Here is a 22,946-nt window from a genome sequence, read left to right as displayed (position 1 = left end):
ATATACACACACACACATATATATTGATATATACAATTGAGGTTAGTTTCGCTGTAGTGTTCATTTATGTTTTCAATATTCTTGTCAGTTTTCATCATATTTTTTAAAGCCATATTTTGCACAGAGCCTAAGACTGTTATTATTTTTATTATGAACTATTTCAGATATGCAGAAAATAGAGAGAAAAGGATTTTTATGATAAATACCCATGGACCTACTATCTAGATTTTTAAATGTTATTCTTTTCCAGATTTCCTTCAGCCTATTTTTAAAGAAATGTCCACACTATTTAGCAGTAAAGAAAGTGGGAAAGGGTTTACATAGGGGAGCAGGTAGCCTGGCATACAGGACAGCTGCTTTCTACTGTGTTGATGAAATAGCTTTTATTTCCAAGGCCTTGTAGAAAAGTCATTTCGTGGCCTTTTTTAGTCTAATTATTTTCAACTTTTCCTGAAGACAGGTGGGTGGGGTCAGGCCTTTTGAGCACCGTGCTGATAACCGATGTCATTTCTTACCAGACAGTCCTGGTTTCCACCGCCCCCTCCAGGATACGGCGTCACTTCAAGCACAGGAGCAAGCAGAAGGTAAGGGAGAGGTGGCAGGTGTAATTGCTATGTAACTGGATGGGAGAATGTGTCAGATATTGACAACGTATAATTGTGGATGCTTTGAAATAAACTGAAGACAATTGTGTGAACTCTGGGGGTGAGATCAGGGTGCAAGTACTCCTGGTAGGAAGGCTGACAGGCTGCAAGAAGTAAGTAGCTGTATTTGTTTGCTAAGGGCAGCTGTAACAAAGTACCACAGACTTTGTTAATGAATTCATTTGTTAATGAATATCATCGTCTCATAGATCCAGAGGATAGAAGTCCAAGGTCAGAGTGTCAGCAGGGTTGGTTCTTTCTAAGGACTAGGAGGGAGAATCTGTTCCATGCTCTCCCTGGTGTCTGGTGGTTTCCTGACAATCCTTGGCATTCCAAGTTTGTATAACCATCATCATCCTCATCTCTGCCTTCATTCTCATGTGGTGTTCTCCTTGCCTGCATGAAAGACCACTACTCGTATCAGATATGGGAGCCATTCTGCTCCAATATGACCTACTCCTAAGTTAACGAATTATATCTGCAATGAGCCTCTTTCTAAATAAGGTCACATTTAAGACTGTGCATTAGGGCTTCAACATATGAGTTTTGGGGGGGGACACAGTTTTACCCATAGGAGGAGCAGAGTAGAAAATAGAGTCAAGCATCAGGTGGGGCTCCAACATGGGCTCCTGACAGACAGCAGCTTCATGTCTGGGCTGTGGTGAACCCAGATGACTGTATAGGGGCATATATGGCAAGTTCTCTGTAAACTACAAGCGATAGATGGGTGTTTTCTATTTTTGTTTCTTGAGAGCAATAATTAAACTAAAATGAGATGCCCTGTTGGGGACACCATGTTCTACAATTTCCATATAGGAATGCCAGCAACAACTTAATAACTATTTAATGAATGATTATTGTGTGCCAGATATAGTTCCAGTATCCAGGGATATACCAGTGAACAAACCACGCAGTGCACACTCTGGCCTTCAGAGACAGACACAGGTGTGGGATGCTCCTATAATCTATGTTACCACCAACAGATGAAGAAAAATAGGTCTCCTATTGGGTTTTGTTTTAGGATATCCAAAATTGTTTTCATGTCATCAGCTGTTAGAATATCTTTACTAAGTATATATTTCCACGTTTCAATGGCACTAATTTTCCCAATTCACAGTTAGAAAAGAGAGTTATTAAATGATGTGTTTGATTCATTTCTTAAAATTTTTATCTGCTGTGCAGGCTTTTAATGTCTCTTTTATTTCCAAATAATATAAATATTTAGAAATAAATGTCCTTCATTATAATTTAGGTTGGATCTGTAAGGACATAAACTTTAGTCTATGTATAGACACAAAAAGCTTAAGTTGCTTTTTTCACACCTGTTGCATCTATGTGTGTGTGTGTGTGTGGTATATTATTTTTATATATTATATTTATATATAAAGTTATTCAACATGTTAAACAATTGCAACTTGGAAGTGCATCCACCTTCTGTTAAAATGTTTTTTCTTAATCCTGCTCATTAGTAGGTGACTTTCAATTATATGAACTGCCAAGTACAAATTCTATTTCTGGTTTAAACCTTTCCCCTCCGGCTATGTTTAGATATTTCTCTATGAGTGATACCTTTCATGGAACTACCTAATTGGGGAAAATTTTAACTAGGAGTTTTGCTAGTGCTGTTGTTTCCTGAAATTATAAGATCCATCTAATTTTGCCTTAATAGACACTATCTGGTACTTAAAAACATATATTACTATTTTCCAAAATAAGTTCTTATTTTTTTCTTCTATTCAATATTTCAGTATTCATGTAATTATCATTATAATAAGTAACAAGTCATATGACTCTGTAGAAATTTGAAAGGATCATTCATGAGTTAACATCTCATGTTTTCAGTGCCCGTTGAGCCTGCGGATCTCTGCACTGAACTGACAGTTCTTGGCTACGTGCCCTTACAATGAATGCATGGCTGATGTGATTTACATGGAAGATAAAATGAGTTACAATGCTCCTATTTTAGATTCCTGGCTCAGATCCATAGCTCCAGAACTAAGGAAAAGAGAAGATTATTGGACTAGGCTGATCAATTTAGATAGCCATTCCTTTTATAGAGCCCAGATTATTAATATAATGGCCCAACTGAAAGCCTTCTCTGTGGGGATCAGAGCTAATGTCACGCCAAGCTTTCAGGGCAAGAAGAGAATAATAACAATATAGCAATGCCTTTGATTTCTAAAGTGCTTTTCTTTGGAAGAGCTCAAAGTACAGCTTCCGTTACTCACCTTTAATGTCAGTGCATTCCCAGGGCTGAGAAATAGCCTTTTTAGTAAAAGCTGAAAAATAGAAGCAATTATTAAATGATGAAAGGAAGCAAAAGCTTCAAAAAAGATCTCTGTCTCCAGGAGAGCCCAAAGAAAATAAAAGTAGGTCAAAAACAGATAAAAATATGATTTTTAATGCTCTCTAATAGCTCAATGCTAACCTTATTTTCTTTGCTCTGTCACTTATAGACTAGTCTCCTTCGCCCTTTATTCTCCCCTCCTATCTGACCACATAATCTTTCTTAGAGATGTCATTTCCCCCACATATACCTGTTTGTGCTGCACCTTTAAAAAGACTTCCCAGTAATTACAGGAGTGAGCATTTGTACTGAACTTTGTAACCCTTGACCTCTCTGTGGCCTTTGAAACCATGGACCATGCTAGCCCTCCATTGTCCCTTTTTTGACTTGTGTGGCATTGTACAACCAAATTTAATTGTGTTGGATTGAAATTTTCTGTTAGCATTGTGTTTGAATTAAAATCTAGCACAGGCATGATTTTCTTTATTGATTTTTAGAGAGAGGAGAGAGAGAGATAGGTGGGGAAAGGGACGGGAAGCATCAACTCATAATAGTTGCTTCTCTTATGTGCCTTGACTGGGCAAGCCCAAGGTTTAGAACCAGAAACCTTAGCATTCCAGGTCACGGTTTATCCACTGCACCACCACAGGTCAGGCTAAATGTAATTCTATATATGCAATTAATAAAAGGTTGATGAATTCAACTAAAGCTTAAATGGTAAAATTTAATTTTCTAAAATAAACATAAATTATAAACAAAGAAGTAATTTTCTAAAACAACTATTACTTTATATATGTTATACATTAGTTTTTCAGTGAAAGAATTAAGAACTGTGTGATGAATCAAAAGTTTGGAGTTAAGAATTGAATATCTTTGAAAGCCTGTTGCCCCTTTTTAACAAAAGAAGGTTAAAGAGGGTAGTTGTGCCTGACCAGGAGGTGGTGCAGTGGATAGAGCATCAGCCTGGAATGCTTAGGACTCAGGTTCAAAACCCCGAGGTCGCTGGCTTGAGTGCAGGGTCACTGGTTTGAGTATGAGATCATAGACATGACCCATGGTCACTGGCTTGAGCCCAAAGATCGCTGGCTTGAAGCCCAAGGTTGCTGACTTGAACAAGGGCTCACTGGCTCAGCTGGAGCCCCTGGTCAAGGCACATATGAAAAAGCAATCAATGAGCAACTAAGATGCCACAACTAGGAGTTGATGCTTCTCATTTCTCTCCCTTCCTGTCTGTCTCTCCCCCAACTTTTCTCACAAAAAAAAGAGAGAGAGAGAGAGAAGTTGTAATTCATGTTAACAAGGCCTAGCAAGCAAAGTTTGGAACTTAAATGAAACATCTTCCAGCTGATTTCTAAGGTAGGTAGCTCTTTGGTCCTTGGGACAGGAATGGTCTCTGACCTCCTTTTCTTCTCTTGCTGGGAAGGGAAACAGTCAACGTAGTATTCGAATACCAACCCATGTCAACAAAATTATTTTCTCTAAAATCTTCTATCAAAGGCTCTGAGAATCTATCATTTCTTTTCATTTTAATCAAGACTGAATCAAGATTTTGGTGGTTCTCTATTACATTCATCTGTCTCTCTTCCTACCTCTCAGATCTATTTCCTGCTTCACTGTTTTTCTCCCTTTTCCATATTCAAATCCTTTTCATCTGAAAATATAGTCTCCTAAAGATTGATAAGCTGATCTTACAAAACCAAAAACCAAAAAAACCAAAACCACACAATGTTCTCAGAAGCATTGACAATACTTTCCATCTCCACTTGCTGGTTGCTGTCACAGTGAGTTCATGGAAACAGCTCTGCCCAGATCACTAATGATCGTGCTGATAAATTCTGTTTGACATATCAGTCCCTACGACTCCCTGACCTTTCACAAGGCACCCGTGGTGATTCATACCTTTATGAAATCTCTTTCATTGTCTTTTGAAAAATATCACCCCATACCCACTCTCCTGGATTTTCTTTTATTTCTCTAGCCATTCTCTCAGTTTTCTTTACTACCTCATCTTCCTCTGCCAAGCCAGGAAATGTTGAGGTTCCCAAAGGCTCAAAATTTTTCATCTCTGCTGAGTCTGTGCCCTGCCCTCTGCAGTATCAGCCATGCCCAGGGCTTTGACGGCCACCTGCCACCTATATGCTCTTGACCCCCTCATCTATATCCATTCCATACCTATCCTGAGTTACCTTTGGATAGCCAACTGCCTCCTTGTTACCTTCACTTGAGTATCTGGAAAGTTCTGCAAACTCAACATGTTTAAAATGAAATTCATAGTTCTCCACACGAACCCAGTTCTCCATGTCAGCCAACACTATCCTTCAGCCAGTCAACACCACTGAAAACAGAAGTTATTTTTTACACTTTTCTATTCTTAACCAAAGATACTTAAGCTACCAGTAAAACCTGTCAATTTACTTCCCGAATGCATCTTTAATCTATAAACCTCTTTTCATTTCTATTATCGCATCTCTCCTATACCTAAGTATTCTCCCTTCATTCACCGTGACAGATACCCACTTCCCTAATCTCTTCTTTATACAGTTGCCAGAGTGATATTTATAAAAATATAATTGAAACATAACTCCTAAATAAAAATTATGACTTTTTATTATTCTTAGAATAAAGAGAGAAATTCTTAGCATTGATTGCCAGCCCAGGTCTTCATAACTCTGCTTTGCTCTCTCTCCCAGTTAATTAGACTGTACTGTACTCCAATCTTCCTTAGACTCTATTTTCTTTTTTTAGGAGAGAGGAGGGGAGATAGTGAGGCAGACCCCTGCGTGTGCCCCAACCAGGATCCACCCAGCAACCCCCGGCTTGGGCTGATGCTCGAGTACTGAGCTATTTTTAGCATCTGAGGCTGTTAAGCTCCAAGGGAGCTATCCTCAGAGCCTGGGGCCACGCTGGAATCTGTTGAGCCAGTGGCTGTGGGAGGGGGAGGAAGAGAAGGGGGAGATGGAGGCAAAGAGAAGCAGATGGTTACTTCTTCTCTGTGCCCTGACTGGGAGTCGAACACATATTGTCCATATACTGGGCCAACACTGTATCCACTGAGCCACTGGCCAGGGCCTTTTATAAACTCTTAACAAATAAAGTTTCTGTTGCCTGGAATGCTATCTTTTACCCCATAGGGAAAACTTGATTTAACTATGTTTTGAACTGATTTCAAAATGTCAGTTCTGACTTATCTTTGTTCTGTTCTCTCTGCTCCACACTAACTCATGCACAGGTGATAACAAGTTATTTTCCTTGATTTGTCCAAATATCATTTGCATAAGATTTTGGTAAAGATGTGGGATGATGGGAGTGGTAGTAATACATTGTAGAAGCCCAGAAAAAACTATGTAAAATGTCACATTACAAATTCCTATTTGTAAGTTCTTTGGACAACCCTGTTATTGGTCATTTCTCATTGGCTGACATTTCTCCGCAGGTGTGATCCTGTTTCTAGTTTGCTCAGCGGCCCCTCACTCCGTTCTTCCATCTCTCTTTTCCTCTCTTTCTTCCTCCTCTCTTCGTCTCAAACCCCACCCCCGTTTCCTACGAATGACTTATGCCAGGTAGTTTAGCTCTCTGGATGCTGTGCTAAGCTATCCTCACAGAATCTTATTCTCGTAACTAAACATAATGTTAAACTCACTCTTAGAGAGGCACTCTATGCTGCCTTTAAAAATAAAGTTATTTTTTATGTCATAATAATATAAAGAACCAGTCACATACACTTAAAACATCAGAACTGTTATTGACTCCTGTCTCCCGTGCTACCCTTATTCACTCTTTGTAGAGTTTGAGGGATGTGCTGACCAAGGAAAAAGCTATGTCCCCCTGGTGGCAGTAGCACACTACAGGCTTCATTTAGACGGTGCTGAAAGGTTTTCATGGGGAGTAAGTCACCAACAGCATGAGTCTTTCCAAAGACAACTGCACCCAGAAGGAGAGGACAAGGAAGGTCCTGAGGGTGAGGGGTATCCGAGACCAGGGTTTCTTGGCCAGGTGATGCCATTCAGCAACATGGTGGGTAGTTCCTGGGTCAGAGGACTCCAAATGGTAAGAGCAGGCTGGGGTCTTTTATAGCTCCAAATTTGGGTAATATGATTGCGCAAGTAACCATAACACAAGGTCAACTGTGGGATCATGAGAAAAGCATCAACATTTTCTGGATTTTCTGGGAGCTCTGATGTGATATGGAGAGCTTCTAAGAAGAGAATTGAGGGAAAAGGTCATGAAAGAGTTGGGGGTGGGGAGGGAGGAAGGGGAGAAATTATATAATACTAGGTTTCCAATCCCAGGATGGTTTTAAACATAGTGATGTCACCAATCAGTGTAAGAAGAAATAGGAGCATATAAAGCTGAATGTGTGTTGATTTGAGCAGGTAGAGTTTGGGATACTGGAAGGATATATATTTGTGGAGGTAATTTTCAAGCAGCGAGAAATGGGGAAAATGCTCAGATAAGAGGTAGGATAGAGATCCTGATTAGGGAATGAGCTCTTAAATTTTAAATGTAGTATCTTCAGAGTGAAGTTACCTATGGAGAAAATATTAAACTAGAAGAGAATGAAAGTTGAACCATGAATAAAGTGGTCGAGGAGGAACCAGAAAATAAGACCTTAACTGGTGTAATTACATGGTAAAGGAGACGTGTAACGAGAGGTGGGGAGGGTGGAGGCAGGGTAAGTAGATGCATTCTACCACCCAAAACAAGCCCATCCTCCAAAGTCTAGTATGGCTCTTACTTCCTCTATCCAGCTTTCTCAGCCCGAGAGTTGTCACTGTCATCTGAACTCAGAAAGTTTGTTGTCTGCCATCCTCACTTGGCTTTTCATTGTACATGACCTTCAAACATTATTCACTTTTTTTTTTTTGTATTTTTCTGAAGTTGGAAACGGGGAGGCAGTCAGACAGACTCCCGCATGCGCCCGACCAGGATCTACCTGGCATGCCCACCAGGGGGCGATGTTCTGCCCATCCGGGGCGTCACTCTGTCGTGACCAGAGCCACTCTAGCGCCTGGGGCAGAGGCCAAGGAGCCATCCCCAGCTCCCGGGCCATCTTTTGCTCCAATGGAGCCTTGGCTGTGGGAGGGGAAGAGAGAGACAGAGAGGAAGGAGAGGGGGAGGGGTGGAGAAGCAGATGGGCGCCTCTCCTGTGTGCCCTGGCCGGGAATCGAACCTGGGACTTCCGCATGCCAGGCCGACGCTCTACCACTGAGCCAACCGGCCAGGGCCCATTACTCAGTTTTTATAGTGGGGTATACTCATAGACTAGATAGCGTCATATTTTAATCCTTTGAATCACCAATAAATTTGTTCATAGTAATTTATTAATAAGTATATGTTGATTAATTAATTTCAAGATTTCTTATTATTTACAAGACAAGGAATTTCCCTCAACCCATAATCAGATTTGTCTCTTTGTAGTTAGGCTTTATTCTATGTGCTTAAGTTATGATGACTGTTTAAACATAGCTCTGTCCTTCTCTCTCCCCCTATATCTGTTTCTGTCCCTCTTCCCCAAAATACTTGTTGAGCTCTATGTGCTAAGGAAGCATTTTGCTAGAATCCAGGACTATAGAGATGTGTGTAAGATCCAGTTGCTATTTCAAGAAACTTAAAGTCTATTAGGGAGTCAGTTTGATCCAGAAGCACTAAACATGAAGGATTTCCTCCATTGAGCAGTTCCTTGGGGGTATAATAAACACAGGGGTTGAGACAGCCACAGAATCTGTGGACACATGGAGAGGGCAGCACTGGAGGATGTGTTTGAGCTACATCAGGGTCAAAAGTGAAGATCCCTGAGGTAAACCTTAAAAAATGGATAAGAGTAAACCAGGTGCAGAGGTGAGGTGAGGATAGAGACATTCAAAGAAGAAAGGAGAGAAGGAGTGAAGGCTCCGACGTCAGAGGTCATGCTGTGTGTGTGCGCGTGTGCATGCGTTTATTGTGTATGTAGAGCTATGGGATTTCTACCCAAGATGCTTTCCCTGCAGTCATCCTTTATCAGTTATGTTTAGTGGTAGCAGGAAATACAGTAATTCCAAATCTGATGTCCTATGGAAAATGTTATGTAATCTAAGAAATGATGGGTGCATACTCATGTATAATTTGTGATAAACTTCAGTACCTTTTCAGAATACCATTTCTGTTTTAAGAGCTAATCCTTTTTGCTCTTATGTAATTTGAGCACTGGTTATATGCTAGATATTGTGAAACACATAAAAGAAAATACAAATCTGATCATCAGCAGTTATTAGAAGGTCAGGACCAGTGAAAGTTCTTCCCTTCCTACTTCTTTCATTTTCAAAGACAGAAGACTTAGCAAGCCAGACACAAAACAACTCGTCACCGATCATTAGTATATGTCTTGATTTTTAAGTTCTTAAACCTCTTCTCATTTTTAAGTCCTCCCGGAGTGATAACATTTACCAGGCCTGAACCAACAGAGTGGATAATAGGTGCTATTCGTGAAAAATGTTCCATTGCCTCACAATGAAATATGAAAACAAGATTTCTGATTTATTAGAAGTTGATGTTGAAATTGCATCTGATTTCAGAACCTACTATTCAAGACTGGCATTTCGTTTCTAGTAGATTCAATTCAGACTATGCACTTATATGAGTAAGAGATTCAATAGTTAAAAGCCATGTGAAGCTCATGTAAGAAACTCACAGAAGCCAAATTAATGTAGTTGCTTAACAGGCAGCATGAATGTTTAGGATTGTTACCCATTTTAATGATTCAGGATTAACAATGAAGCTACCGCCACTAGTAACAACAACAAAATTTTTTTTTCTAGAATCATTTTCAAAGACAGAACAAAATATGTCATATCTGATAAAATTAAAATCATAGAAACATGCCTAGGAAAATTACCATATCGTTAAATGCTTGCTTGCTGTATTCTTTTATAATTTCTCATCTATATTTGTTTCAAGCTCTTCTCCTTCAGTGGTTTTCTCTTTCCTGTAGATGATTGGTAGATCGTAAAAACAAAAGTCCTGATTGAGAAGTGAGTTGCTATGGCAACCTTGCACTACAGTTATATTTTTCTGTAACTATAAATGGAAAAATGTAACCTTTCTAATTATGCTGCAGTGTTTTTAACTCTATTGGTACCAAACCCTCTACAAAGCTTGCTGTCATGCTAAATCAAAACAATATTCTTTTTATCTCAACAAAAATGTTCTTTATATTAACTACATAGAATCAGTTCTGTAAAAAATTAAGATTCTAATGTACTCAGTAAAATCTCTAAGTACAGCGATTTTAAAATCTTATCTGAATGCCTAGAATGCCCATTTAAAATATCCAAAATAAATAAAACATTATCCTGAGTTAAGGTTTATTATTTTTGAAAAGTGCTGTTAAAATAAAACTAGAAGGGGCCCTGGCCGGTTGGCTCAGTGGTAGAGTGTTGGCCCAGCATGTGGAAGTCCTGGGTTCAATTCAGTCAGAGCACACAGGAGGAGCCCCCATCTGCTTCTCCACCCTCCCCCTCTCCTTCCTCTCTATCTCTTTCTTCCCCTTCTGCAGCCAAGGGTCCATTGGAGCAAGTTGGTCTAGGTGCTGAAGATGGCTCCATGGCCTCTGCCTCAGGCACTAGAATGGCTCTGGTTGCAAGGGAGCAATGCCCCAGATGGGCAGAGCATCGCCCCCTAGTGGGCATGCTAGGTGGACCCAGTTGGGCACATGCGGGAGTCTGTCTCTCTGCCTCCCTGCTTCTTACTTCAGAAAAGTACAAAAAATAAAACCCCAAAAAACAACAAGAAGGAAGTGTATTCACAATGTGAAAATGAAGGTCTGAACCTTTAGCCATCAGCTGCTTTTTCCTCAGTCCTGTGGGTCAACATAGACAGTCTCTGACCTCCTAACACTAGTTTTAAGTAACTCATACATTCAAACAACAATAGCAAAGGAAAAAATCTGCATTTCCCCTCAATCCAGATTCCCACAGCCCCTTCCTTCCATGGAGCCCCTGCTGCCACCACCATTGGCAGGGAGCCCCTTGAAGTATGACAAAGCAAGAAGCCTTCAGGCTCAGAAGGAGGGTCAAAGAATAGGTTGTGAGTATCAGGATACCTTGGGGCAAGCTCTCTGCCCAAACCACCATTCTCCAAGCTATAACTTACTGTGCTCCAGACAGAAAAACCAAACTTTTTGATGAAAAAAAAAGTATTTTACTGTTTAGTAGTATTGCCTGAAGGTCTATTAACTAGAGACCGTAAGTCTCATCTCAGTTAATAGCCTAAAATCTGACAGGCTAAAGAGCTGTCTATGATCATTCAAATCTTAGTATCAATAACATAAATCAGGTTTCATTCCTACCAAAACTGGGCAGAAGTGGAGCACATTGAGGGAACAGTGGTTTCAATTTTGTGGGCAGGAGATGGCATTGGAGCGAGTGGACTCTGGGAGGCAGGGAGCCTGGGTGTGGTGCAGAGTGGGTGACAGGAGCATACTGTGACATGAGCCTTGGGGGAGGACAGTGGGAATACCAGGTGGCAGTGCAAGAGCCAACATTTTACTTAGGACTGTCCTCGTACTTGGCAAATAGGGGCTACTTCTTCTTCTCGTCTCTCCTCTCCCTCTCAGGTACATCCAGAGTGTCAGAAAGTGGAATCACACACATATAGAGCCTTTTGAATCTGGCTTCTCTAACTTAGCATAACACATGTGATGCATCCATGCTGTTGCATATATTAATAGATCATTCCTTTTCATTGCTAAGTAGTGCACCATTGTGCAGAAATACAAAGCCCATTTATTCATTCACCAGTTAAAGACATTTATTTTGTTTCCAAAGATGCTTTAAATGTCCACATTTCATATAAATATATGTATTTATTTCTCTTGAATAAATGCCTACAAGTGGAGTTGCTAGGTCGGATAGTGAGTATCTGTTTAAGGTAATGAGAATCTGGCAAACACTTTTAAAGTGGTTGTACCATGTCGCATTCCCACCAGCAATGTGTGAGAGTCCAAGGTTTTTCACTCTCACTATCACTTAATATTGTCAGTTTAAAAAACACATGTTAGCCATTCAACCAGGTGTGTGGTGTATCTCATCATGGTTTAAATTTGCGTTTCCCTAGAGACTGATGATGTTGAGCATCTTTTCATGCTGATTTGTCACATATACTGCTTCTTTGGTGAGCTACCTGTTCAAGTCATTTACCTGCTTTTTTGATTGGTGGCTTGTTTATTGTTTACTTTTGAGAGTATTTTTTTAAAATATGCTCTGTTTTCAAGTTCTTTGTCAGATATGTGATTGGCAAATATTTTTCCCCCAGTGTATAGCTTGTCTCTCATCCTTTTAATGTCTTTTGCAAAGCAAAAGTTTTTTAATTTGATGAAGTAAAAATTTTCAAGCTTTTTAAAAAGTGAATTGTGCTATTGTTGCTGTATCTAAAAACTCTGTGCCTACCTCTTGGTCGCAAATGTTTTTCTTCTAAAAGTTTTATTTGTATGTTTTACGTGAAGGTCTATGTTTCAGTTTGAGTAGATTCTTTTTTAATTCAGAAAATGTTTATAATTTCACCTGATAATTGTTGGACTGTTTTTACTCTGTCTTCGAGAAAACATCTAAGAACTAAAAGATTCTATGAATCACCAACACTTAAAAATTTGCGTCTCGTTGTGTCTACTGACTGACCAACTAACAGGTTTGTTTATGTTCTTATAGATCTGACCTAAATTATACTAATGAAGATTTTATTAACCACAACAGCATCTAGATGCATTTGGAAAGTGCAGTACATGGATGTGCAGAGTCCCTAGCCTATCACAAGTTCCTGGGCCTCTGTGGAACTGAGGATTCCTCACGATGACATTGCCTACCCATAGTCACGTAGTGATTTGAAGCCACAGATCTGGAACAACCTTTTCATTTTGTGTATAAATAAGCAGAGGTTCTGAGAGAATCAATGCTCTTTCCAGGTCCAAACTGAAAGTCAGTGCAGAGCTAGTCTAAAACCTGAGTCTCTGGAATTCTGTCACGGCGGGCTCCATTGCTCTGTTGTGACTTATTGAAATGGCCATTGGCTGCTAGAGAATGATACAGTGGCGGCAATCATTCTTTTGCACATGTGCCTTGCGTTCTATAATATAAGCTCTTTGACAGTATGGATCACACCTTTTTCTGAATCATCAGTTTTGCCTCACACACTGCTGTAGGTCCTAACAGGATAACTGGGGCAATTGTAGAATAAGTACTTGTTGGGCTAATGGCTCCCCTCCTTGGTCAGGGAAATAATGCAAGACAACCTGTTGTTATTAGATTGTCACTGGAAATACCTGGAAGAGTATTGGTTGGATACAATATGACACAGAGGGAAAAAGCATGGGATTTGACACCAGAAAGACTAGATGGAAACTGGCTGCCACTGACTAGCCATGTAACTCAGGGTAAATTACTCAACTTTTTTGAAACTCGGTGAATAATAATAATAATCATAAGCATAAACAATAACGATATACACCCTACAGGTTAAAATAACATACGTGAGAGCCTGGCAAACTGGCATGTTGCTGGAACTCAGTAAATATAAGTTCCATATCCTTAGCCATTATTGGAATAAAAAATAAAAGGTGTGGGATACAAAAGCTAAGCACAATGGAAAGTGAAAATGAAACTCACAATTAAATATTAGAGTCAATTATTCCTGTTTCAACATAGACCTGTGCGGCGATAATAGAAATATTCTTTACAAAGTCGGTTTTGAGCAGAACTCACAGAGCTAAGCATGGTCTTCAAAAACAGCATAATGAAAAGAAGTGATCGTAACAGTAGCACATGAACATGAATAGAAACAGCTTCACAGTGTTATTCCTATTAGCTCCGGCCCTTGAACTACTATCTGCAAGTCTTCATGTTCCTAGTGAGTGCTACCATTTTATCTCTGAAAGTTGCTCTTTACAACTGTAGCCACTAATGTGATGGCACAGGCCTTGTGGGATGGAGGGAGAGACAGAGGGGAGAGCAGGGGTCAATGTATCCAAGCTTAAGCATTGCATCTCAAAGTAGTATTCAAACAAAATCATTCCACATGAATGTCTCTTGTTTCCGTTTCTGCAAAGTATTCCCAGCCACAACTTCCTGCTTTGCTCTTGCATTTTAACATCCCTTCCTGGCACCACATGGAGCCCTGGCATGGCGTGAATGATTTCTCTCATTTCCCTGGAGGGCTTGGGTTCTGTCATCTGTGGCTGTCATTGCAGAGATGCAAATAAAAACTCCTTTGAGGTGAAATTAAGCCAATGTGGCATTGTCTGGCCCCTGCCAAGCGGGGTGTAAATACATTACCCTTGGAAATAAATACTCGCCTCTGCTTTTCTTGGTCTTGACAACCACACACCCTTTCCTGGGTATGTTCCAAACCATCTTCGCACTGGGTACTCAGATCTACTTCTCTACCCATCTCTGCCTCCCAGACATACCTGGTCAGTATTTACCTGCCTCTTTGAGGCCTAACCATTCCAAATTAGAAGAAACTCAGCTTTCCGTCGATGGGTCTCTGGCATAAGCAGTTTGGCATCATCCTTTTTTAATCCTCCTCTTCATCTTGTTACCCCTGTCCTGCCTGTTCTTGGATATCCAGTGCCCTGTACAAATACATTATTACCCAGGATTAACCATCTTCTTACCCTTTTCCTTTACTCCTGGGAGAAAAACATATAATCAGCTAATCTGCCCAGGTACAATAAAGACATTATCATGAGTGCTTTTGAATTGTCCCCCAAACAAGGATATTTTTTGAAAAGAGAGGATGATGGCAACACAAATATATTCCTATCTGATTGGATAAGCCAGGATATGGTGTGGTGGGGAGGGGGATAGGAAATGCAAGTAGTGGCACAGATACTGTATTGGATGCACAAGGGGTAAAAACAGCAAGCACAGCACTAGGCACTTCCTGAGCACTTGCAGTGAGCCAGGCAGCGTTCTAACACATTGCATGCCCTTCTCCTGGCTTCAGTGCCACTATCAGCACAAGAGTAGGAATCCAGCATGCTCCGTTCTCTGCTGCTCCACGGCCCATCACTCCTATAAGGTGTTTCCATCACCGCTGCATCAAAACTGCTCTTATCAGTGTCACCAATGTCCCCTCTATGGCCAAAACCATGGTAACTGCCCTGTCCTTGCTTGATTTGATCTCTGAGTAGCATTTGACATGGTCAGTTACTTGGTGAATCACTATTACTCCTTGATACTACACCCTCATCTTTCTTTTCTCCTTGGCCATTTCTCTTCATACCCTTTTGATGTGTTCTTTTCATGTTTGAGACATCTAAAAATGTTTCAGTGCCGAGGGTTCAATACTTGGCCTTTTTTTCATCTCTACTTACACTGACACCCTTGGTGATCTTGTCAGGCTTCAACTATTAAACACTGTCTCTAAGCTGGTGATACCCACGTTTATATCACCTTCTGTGGTGGTCCTCATGGCTCATGTTATCACTTCCTTAGGTCTTGGTTCAAATGTTACCTCACAGAGAGGCCTTCGCGGGCCATTCATTATAAACTATTATCCCTACCCCATCACTCTATGCCCCTTTACTCTGTCTTGTTTTTCTTCATAGCACTTCTCTCCATTCATCATATGTTTATTTGTGTTTTGAAAGCCTTTTGAGAACAGGAACATTGCCCACTCTGTAGAGCGCCTTATACATAGAAAGCTCCCAGTAAATGTTTGTTATATAAAAGCATGATCATTCAGTCCTGACAGCACCCCAGAAGTCCTGTAAGAAGGGTTATTACAGGTGAAGAAACTAAGTCAGGTTAACTCATCATCACACAGACGATACCTTGGGCAGCCTGGGTCTAGAGCCCACGTGCTCACCTAGTATTCTGCAGGAGCTAGAGAGGTACACGGAGTCCAGATCACAAGGCTACTTTTACTAGGCATGGGAGTTAGCCGGAGGGAACTACAGAACAACTGCGGTGGTTGTGGTGGTGAGGGGAGGAACGTGCCTTGAGTAAGAGTCTAACTCCATCCAAGATACACTCACAATTGTCTGACTCCAGTCATGCCAGCTTAGAGGCTACTATGGCACTTTGTTGCAAAGTTTAGGCTGATTGTGTGTGTGTGTGTGTGTGTGTGTCTGTACTTTCTAGCATCAAACTGGCCTTTACTGACAATATTTAAGTCAGATTTTCTAAAGAGCTTCCAATCAACTTTACCTTGAGGTCTGTGGAATTGAAAACCTTTCTTGCCATTTCTGCAGCAGCCTGATAGTTGACATAATTCCTAAAGAAGCTTATATATTAATGCCCAAGAACCGTTTACTATGCTCATGCGCTGCTGACCCAAAATGCCATGACTTGAGCTAGATAGCCTAGCAAAATATTAATCTGTTTAAAGAAAACATGTTTTAAACCACAGCAAAATAAGATATGACTTCTTTTAAGTTTAGTGCTCTGTAGATTTTGACCTTTCAGTTACCTCATATATGAAGTGTTGTAAGATGCATAAAATATTTTCATGTATGCAATAAAGGCATTCAATTAATAGATGCTAAAATAGACCATGTTTCTTTGGTGAAATGAACTACTGTTTTCTGTTTTAAAGGGAACCAAGTATTCACCCTCCAATACCTCCGAAACCTAGTTCTCCTGTTTCATCTCCTAACCAGCTGAGACGGGATAATAGGTAAGACCTAGCACCCCAAAATTTCCAAAATGAAGTCTAAGGAAAATGAAAGCAATTGAATTGTGACCTGTTTTGTGCAAAGCATGCGTATGTCTTGTGTGTACACTTGTAGAAGCCTTTGTAAAGCTTTTCTACTTCTATTTGTCAATACAAGTGTATGTTTATGTTTGCCTTTGAATATTTATGACCATTACTTGTCTTTGAAATACACTTTCAAGATAGAAACTGAACAGTATCTATGTCCACAAAGTGTTTGTGCTTAACCTTCCTCTAAGTTATGTGTTAAGAACTAATATATAAGGACCCTTTCTCTTTTTCTTTCTTTGTATATGAATATATGTCATATATACACTTATATTTGACATATTTATTATAGATATAGATTTGATTTATATTCACCCATAGCAAAGTTTCCCATTAAGAACTATAACTTCTGGCCCTGGTCAGTTGGCTCAGTGGTAGAGCGTCTGCCCCGCATGTGGAAGTCCCAGGCTTGATTCCTGGTCAGGGCACACAGGAGAAACGCCCTTCTGCTTCTCCACCCTTCCTGATCTCCATTCTCTCTATTTCTTCTTCACCTCCCACAGCCAAAGCTCCATTGGAGCAATGTTGGCCTGGACACTAAGGATGGCTCCATGGCCTCGGCCTCAGGCACTAGAATAGCTCCGGTTGCAACAGAGCAACGCCCTTGATGGGCAGAGCATTGCCCCCTGGTGGACATGCCAGGTGGATTCCAGTTGGGCACATGTGGGAGTCTGTCTGCCTGCCTCTCCCCAGCTTCTCACTTCGGTAGAATACAAAACAAAACAAAACAACAAAGCAATTTCTGATGAAAGATAATTTTGAAACTTTGTGTTACCTTAGGTTAGAAATACCTTTGGGTAGTTTTTTAGTCTTGTTTAAGCTAAGGAATTTGTAATTTATATACTTCAAAACTATTACAGATTTTTAAAAATGTTCTAATTAACCTGTCTCCAAATCAGGAAAAAAGAGAGACTGCTTTTCCATTTTGAATCTCTGACACTCTTTAATTGATACCAAGAAACAAATTCAGAGTCCTGAAAGTCTTCCCATGTGTTCCTATTAAACTGTCTAATAATCTCAAATCATTTTTTGAGATGTACATTGCACGTTTCCATTATTATTGTGAAATTTAAAAATGAGATCTTAATGAAGACAATACAGCAGATCCACTTCATTGTCTACCTTTGATTCTTTTGTATTTTTGCTTTTTGATGTTGATTTTTTGACAACATGTAAGGCAATTCTAGAACTGTTTTTCAGTAAGAAGGTAACTTCAGTTAGAAAATGCTAATTAGGTGACAGCAGTGTAGCATTAAGTGTTCAGCTTATAAAGTTAAAAACTCAGGTCTGAATATTTATCCAGTGAAATTTCACAGGGCCTTTGATATATCCTTAGGATAAGAGGGTATATTTTTTAATGAGCCAAGAGAATACTTCTTCACTGAATTAAAACAAAACATAGGTCATATTTATAACTTTTTGTTTGTACAATGGTTATAATTATACTATTAAATATAATTTCTCAAGCTCTTTATCTTATATTATATTTTCTTTTACTATTTGCATAGCATTTTTTAAAGGGCTAAGATAAATGGGATTTAGTACCTCCTAAGTTTAAATCTAAAATCAGTGACTCTAGAGCAGTGAACTTATGTAGATTCAAAAGGAGCTAAATTTCATGGGAATTGATCTAATGCATTTTTTACTGCTCTAATTTATTTCTTCCACCAATGATCTTAAAAATAAAATTAGGGCAACTTACATGCTTTAAATTCTGATTACTTTAATCACAGTGAGATGATTTTAATGAAAGAATATGAAAGGAAAGTATTGCCTATGTAATTAACACATGTCCTCAGGAGTACAAAAAATAGTTGAATATAGTTTCTTGAGAACAAGCAAGAATGTGTAAGTAGGTCAATAAGATACTTGGAAAAAGAACAGAGAAAAACCTTTTATCATAAATTGTGATGGAACCTAACATTGTAAATTTAATTCTGTCAACTCAACATGATCATTCTCTATGTAGTAGGTATACTGGAAATTAAAAAATATTTTTAATCATATCTAAGCAATTATATTTCTTGATAGTATTCAAATGGAATTTAAGGAAAAAAATTATCCCTCTGATGCCTTATAACAAAAAAGGAATTCTTAATTTTTTAAAATATTATATCATCACCTAAAAGAGATAAGTATGAAAATGCATTATTGACTAAAAACTGAAATAAAAATGAACATATTTAGAACAAGTATTTTTATATATATTCAGTGGTTAAAAATATATTAAACAATATAGGCTAAATTACAAAGTTAGTACTGTATATTGGATTCTATCATCTCAAATAGGATATGTGGTTGAGTTCTAGTGAAGTTTGTTATCTCAAATACAGTAGTGTTTCAATACACTTTGATCTTCTTAAACATAAATGTTTTCTTATAAATTTAAATTTAACAAAGAAGTGTTTTTGTTATCTAACAAACATTATCTTTAACTTTTAAAATGTAGGCAGATTTGTCCACCTAAACCTGATGTGTATGCAGAAACCAACAGAGCTGCTGAAAGAAATATAAGGTACAATGAACTATTTCATTGTATTATAGAAATGATAAAGTATGCTTTATTAAAACATTTTAAAATACAAAATAATTAATAATAAAATAGGTATGGAGCGTCAGCCTGGAGTGCAGAAGTCCCGGGTTCGATTCCCGGCCAGGGCACACAGGAGAAGCGCTCATCTGCTTCTCCACCCCTCCCCCTCTCCTTCCTCTCTGTCTCTCTCTTCCCAGCCGAGGCTCCACTGGAGCAAAGATGGCCGGGGCACTGGGGATGGCTCCTCAGCCTCTGCCCCAGGCGCTAAGTGGCTCTGGTCGCAACAGAGCCACGCCCCGGAGGGGCAGAGCATCGCCCCCTGGTGGGCAGAGCTCGCCCCCTGGTGGGCGTGCCGGGTGGATCCCGGTCGGGCGCATGCGGGAGTCTGTCTGACTGTCTCCCCCCGTTTCCGGCTTCAGAAAAATACAAAAAATAAAATAGGTAAAAAATCATTTTTCCAGCTGATTTCAGTATAGTGGGTAATAAAGCTTTTTATATATACCTAAGAATTTTATTCCTTTGATTTCTATTCAAAGCTTTACATTAAGAAAACAACTAAAATTTTCTGAACATAATAACAACATAAGATTAAACCCCTCAGATGGGAAAATACCTCTTCATTGCCAGTACTTGTCCCAAGGTTGGTGTTGATGTATAAATGAACAGGTAGAAATACAATCATTTGACTTACCTTGTTCTACAAAAGCTTTGGCTGGATGTGGCCAGATACTGAGGTCACACCCAGCTCTCCCTGCATCACCAGGAAGAGGCTCACAAATTGGGTTGATGACTCTGGATAAGGTTTCTCCACGACCGTCCTGATGGGTGTCTAGGGTGCTACACATCCTATCTAGCTTAGTATTGGTGTTGGAAATGTTATTATTTATTTTTGAGAAAAAGAAACACTCTTTTTAAAATTAGTTTCTGAGCCAGTGCTATTTTATAGGTGTTTCAGTATGATAAATCAATTTTTATTATGGTAAAAACCATCATAATTTAATCATTTTAATCTTATGATAAACCAGTTTTTCAATCAAAACTTCTTTTTGATTGAAAATATTTTCAAAGTTCAAAACTTACATTTTTTTTATTTTAAAAAACGATTTGCTTTGATTCTCAGAACAGAGTTTGAAATGAACATCACAGAAACACCTTACCTTTGGGAAAAATCGTATTCCTCTTGTATCTGATAACTTGAAGTACAACTGTACCTCAGCTTTTTCCAATCAGTGTCCCATGTGTCACAAGATGTTAATGCGTGCTCTGTGAGAGGGGGTTAATGGCCCAATACACTCAGGAAATAGTTGAATAAAGTTCTATAACATTGGACTTCTCAAAGCCTTCAGTGTGCATATATATCTTCTGAAGATCCAAAAATTGATTACACTTTACAAAGCTACTAGACTACAAAATATTTTCTTCATGTCATCCTAGCCTTTATGAAACACTGTGAAACACGGGTCTTAATTACAGGAAAACCTATCAGGATTTTCCCAATTATTCCTTTTCATGATCTAGGGACCAGCATGGATTTAAGCTGTCTAGGTAGCCTATCCTATTTTTTATTTTTTTTGTATTTTTCTGAAGCTGGAAACGGGGAGAGACAATCAGACAGACTCCCGCATGCGCCCCACCGGGATCCACCCGACACGCCTACCAGGGGCAATGCTCTGCCCCTCCGGGGCGTCGCTTTGCCACGACCAGAGCCACTCTAGCACCTGGGGCAGAGGCCAAGGAGCCATCCCCAGCGCCCGGGCCATCTTTGCTCCAATGGAGCCTTGGCTGCGGGAGGGGAAGAGAGAGACAGAGAGGAAGGCGGGGGGGTGGAGAAGCAAATGGGCGCTTCTCCTATGTGCCCTGGCCGGGAATCGAACCTGGGTCCCCCGCACGCCAGGCCGACGCTCTACCGCTGAGCCAACAGGCCAGGGCCGGTAGCCTATCCTATTATTCACAATGTACTTTATTTCCTTTTGGAAGCTTAAGAAGACAGTGCTTTTTCACTTCATGTGAAGGATGAATTAACTATTTAAATATGTTGGTTAATGCTCCTTGTTTCTGGTAGAAAAAGTTCTGCACACTTTTCTTCTGATTTTACTTGTGCAGTTAACTGTATTTTCTTTTCCATATCCTTTGTTTAGGTATAGAACTTTTAGCAGCAATTAAGTCTTTAGGAAAAACTGTAGTTATTTCAGTGAGCACTAGATGGCAGAAATAACGCCCAGGTGGAATGGCAGAGTGATTGTGTGTGTGTGTGTGTGTGTGTGTGTGTGTGTGCGCGCACGTGAGCTGATACCATAGAAGTATTTTGTTATTCCGTTAGACACAATAATTCCTAAATAACACATGAACTTTTATTTTTTTCACTGAGAACAGATAATAAATTAGCTGCTTCAAAGGTGGCTCTACTGACACTGACTTGTATTTATTTTTCATTGTTTGAAGGGGTCAGGATCTTGAGAGCATTGTCAAAGTGACTACTTCACTTCAGAAAACTGACAAGGGGTGAGATAGCAAAGCTTTGAGCATGATATTTTCTTCTCTTTATATTTCCAAATGCTTAATTAGTACCTTAAAGTTCCTAATATAAACAAAATTCCAATACTGTTTATAATATAGGATTTAAAAGAAGAAAGAATCAGTGTCCATAGATATGACCCTGAAAATTGGGTGATGCTCATACTTATAGATTCTTTTCTTCTTCTGCTTCTTCTTCTGGTGCCTGTACATACCCTAGTTATCTCAGCTATTCATGATCTCAACCTCATTCCAAATCACCAGTCCTGTAATTACCGTATTTTCCCATATATAAGACACTCCAATGTATAAGATGCACCTTAATTTTGGGGCTTGAAATTTGAAAAATTAATATATTACATAAAGTTATTGAACTCAAGTTTTATTCATCATAAAACTCATACAACTCCTCATCACTGTCAAAACTCCCATCCATTAGCTTGTCCTCATCTGTGATGACAAATCACTGTCTTCAACAATCAGCACAAAAAACAAGCGCAAAAAAGTGGGAAATGCAAGTAAAAAATCTATAACCACTTTTTTTGACCCGAAATTTTTCGAAAAAAGGTGCATCTTATACACGGGGAAATAAAGTATGTAGCTCTACCAGGTCTCTATTTATCTGTCTCCCAGCACTCGCTTTTAGAATGTCCAAGGCCGTAGTCAACTTCCTTCCCAAATAGGCTTCTTCTCTGTTCTATTATTCATTTTTCTGAAATCATTTTTATCTGTCCATAGCTTCTCCCCCCCTGTAGTATCAGGCATGTATGGATAAAATGTCTAAAGTGTCCCTCATGCCCTCATGGTCTCATTCCTGTTCAAATTCTTGTGGACTCCAGCATAGGTTATTAGAGTAGCTGTCCAGATTTACTTACAGTCCTCCAGTCTCTGCTCTAAAGCATTACTCATCGCTGTCATCACTGCCAAAGTTTTCTTCCTCAGATTCTGCTTGAACAATAATCCACTAGCTTCCCATTGCCCACTCAATCACCTAAAACCTCATTCAAGGCTCTTGCTAACCTGGCTTCTAGCTAACATAACATCCTGTTATTTCTGACTTGACCCTTACAGTTACCCTGCATTCAATGCCAAATGACATCAGTTTCATTCTATAATTTTCAGATACTCTGCCTTTGTTTATGTCATTCTACCCATGGCAGCCATTTCCAGCCTCAAGATCACCATATCAGTCCATCTAAATCCTACCTATATTTCAAGAATCAGATCAAATATCACC

General features: G+C 39.5%; 1 protein-coding gene across 11 annotated transcripts in view; it reads left to right on the top strand.

Annotated features, from left to right (window-relative positions):
* Window positions 1-22,946, top strand: part of SCEL (sciellin) — a 134,149-nt gene that overhangs the window by 51,547 nt on the left and 59,656 nt on the right. For 9 of the 11 annotated variants that reach the window (XM_066235764.1, XM_066235767.1, XM_066235768.1 and 6 more), the window contains 4 exons: window positions 519-584; window positions 16,498-16,578; window positions 19,112-19,177; window positions 21,638-21,697. In XM_066235764.1, the coding sequence (XP_066091861.1) occupies window positions 519-584; window positions 16,498-16,578; window positions 19,112-19,177; window positions 21,638-21,697 (273 nt within the window). The remainder of the gene's footprint in view (window positions 1-518; window positions 585-16,497; window positions 16,579-19,111; window positions 19,178-21,637; window positions 21,698-22,946) is intronic. The other 2 variants (XM_066235765.1, XM_066235773.1) reach the window with 2 other exon arrangements.

Source organism: Saccopteryx bilineata, chromosome 6 (genome assembly GCF_036850765.1).
Source record: "Saccopteryx bilineata isolate mSacBil1 chromosome 6, mSacBil1_pri_phased_curated, whole genome shotgun sequence".
In the NCBI taxonomy this organism is placed as follows: domain Eukaryota; kingdom Metazoa; phylum Chordata; class Mammalia; order Chiroptera; family Emballonuridae; genus Saccopteryx; species Saccopteryx bilineata.
This window is presented reverse-complemented; position numbering and strand designations above follow the sequence as displayed.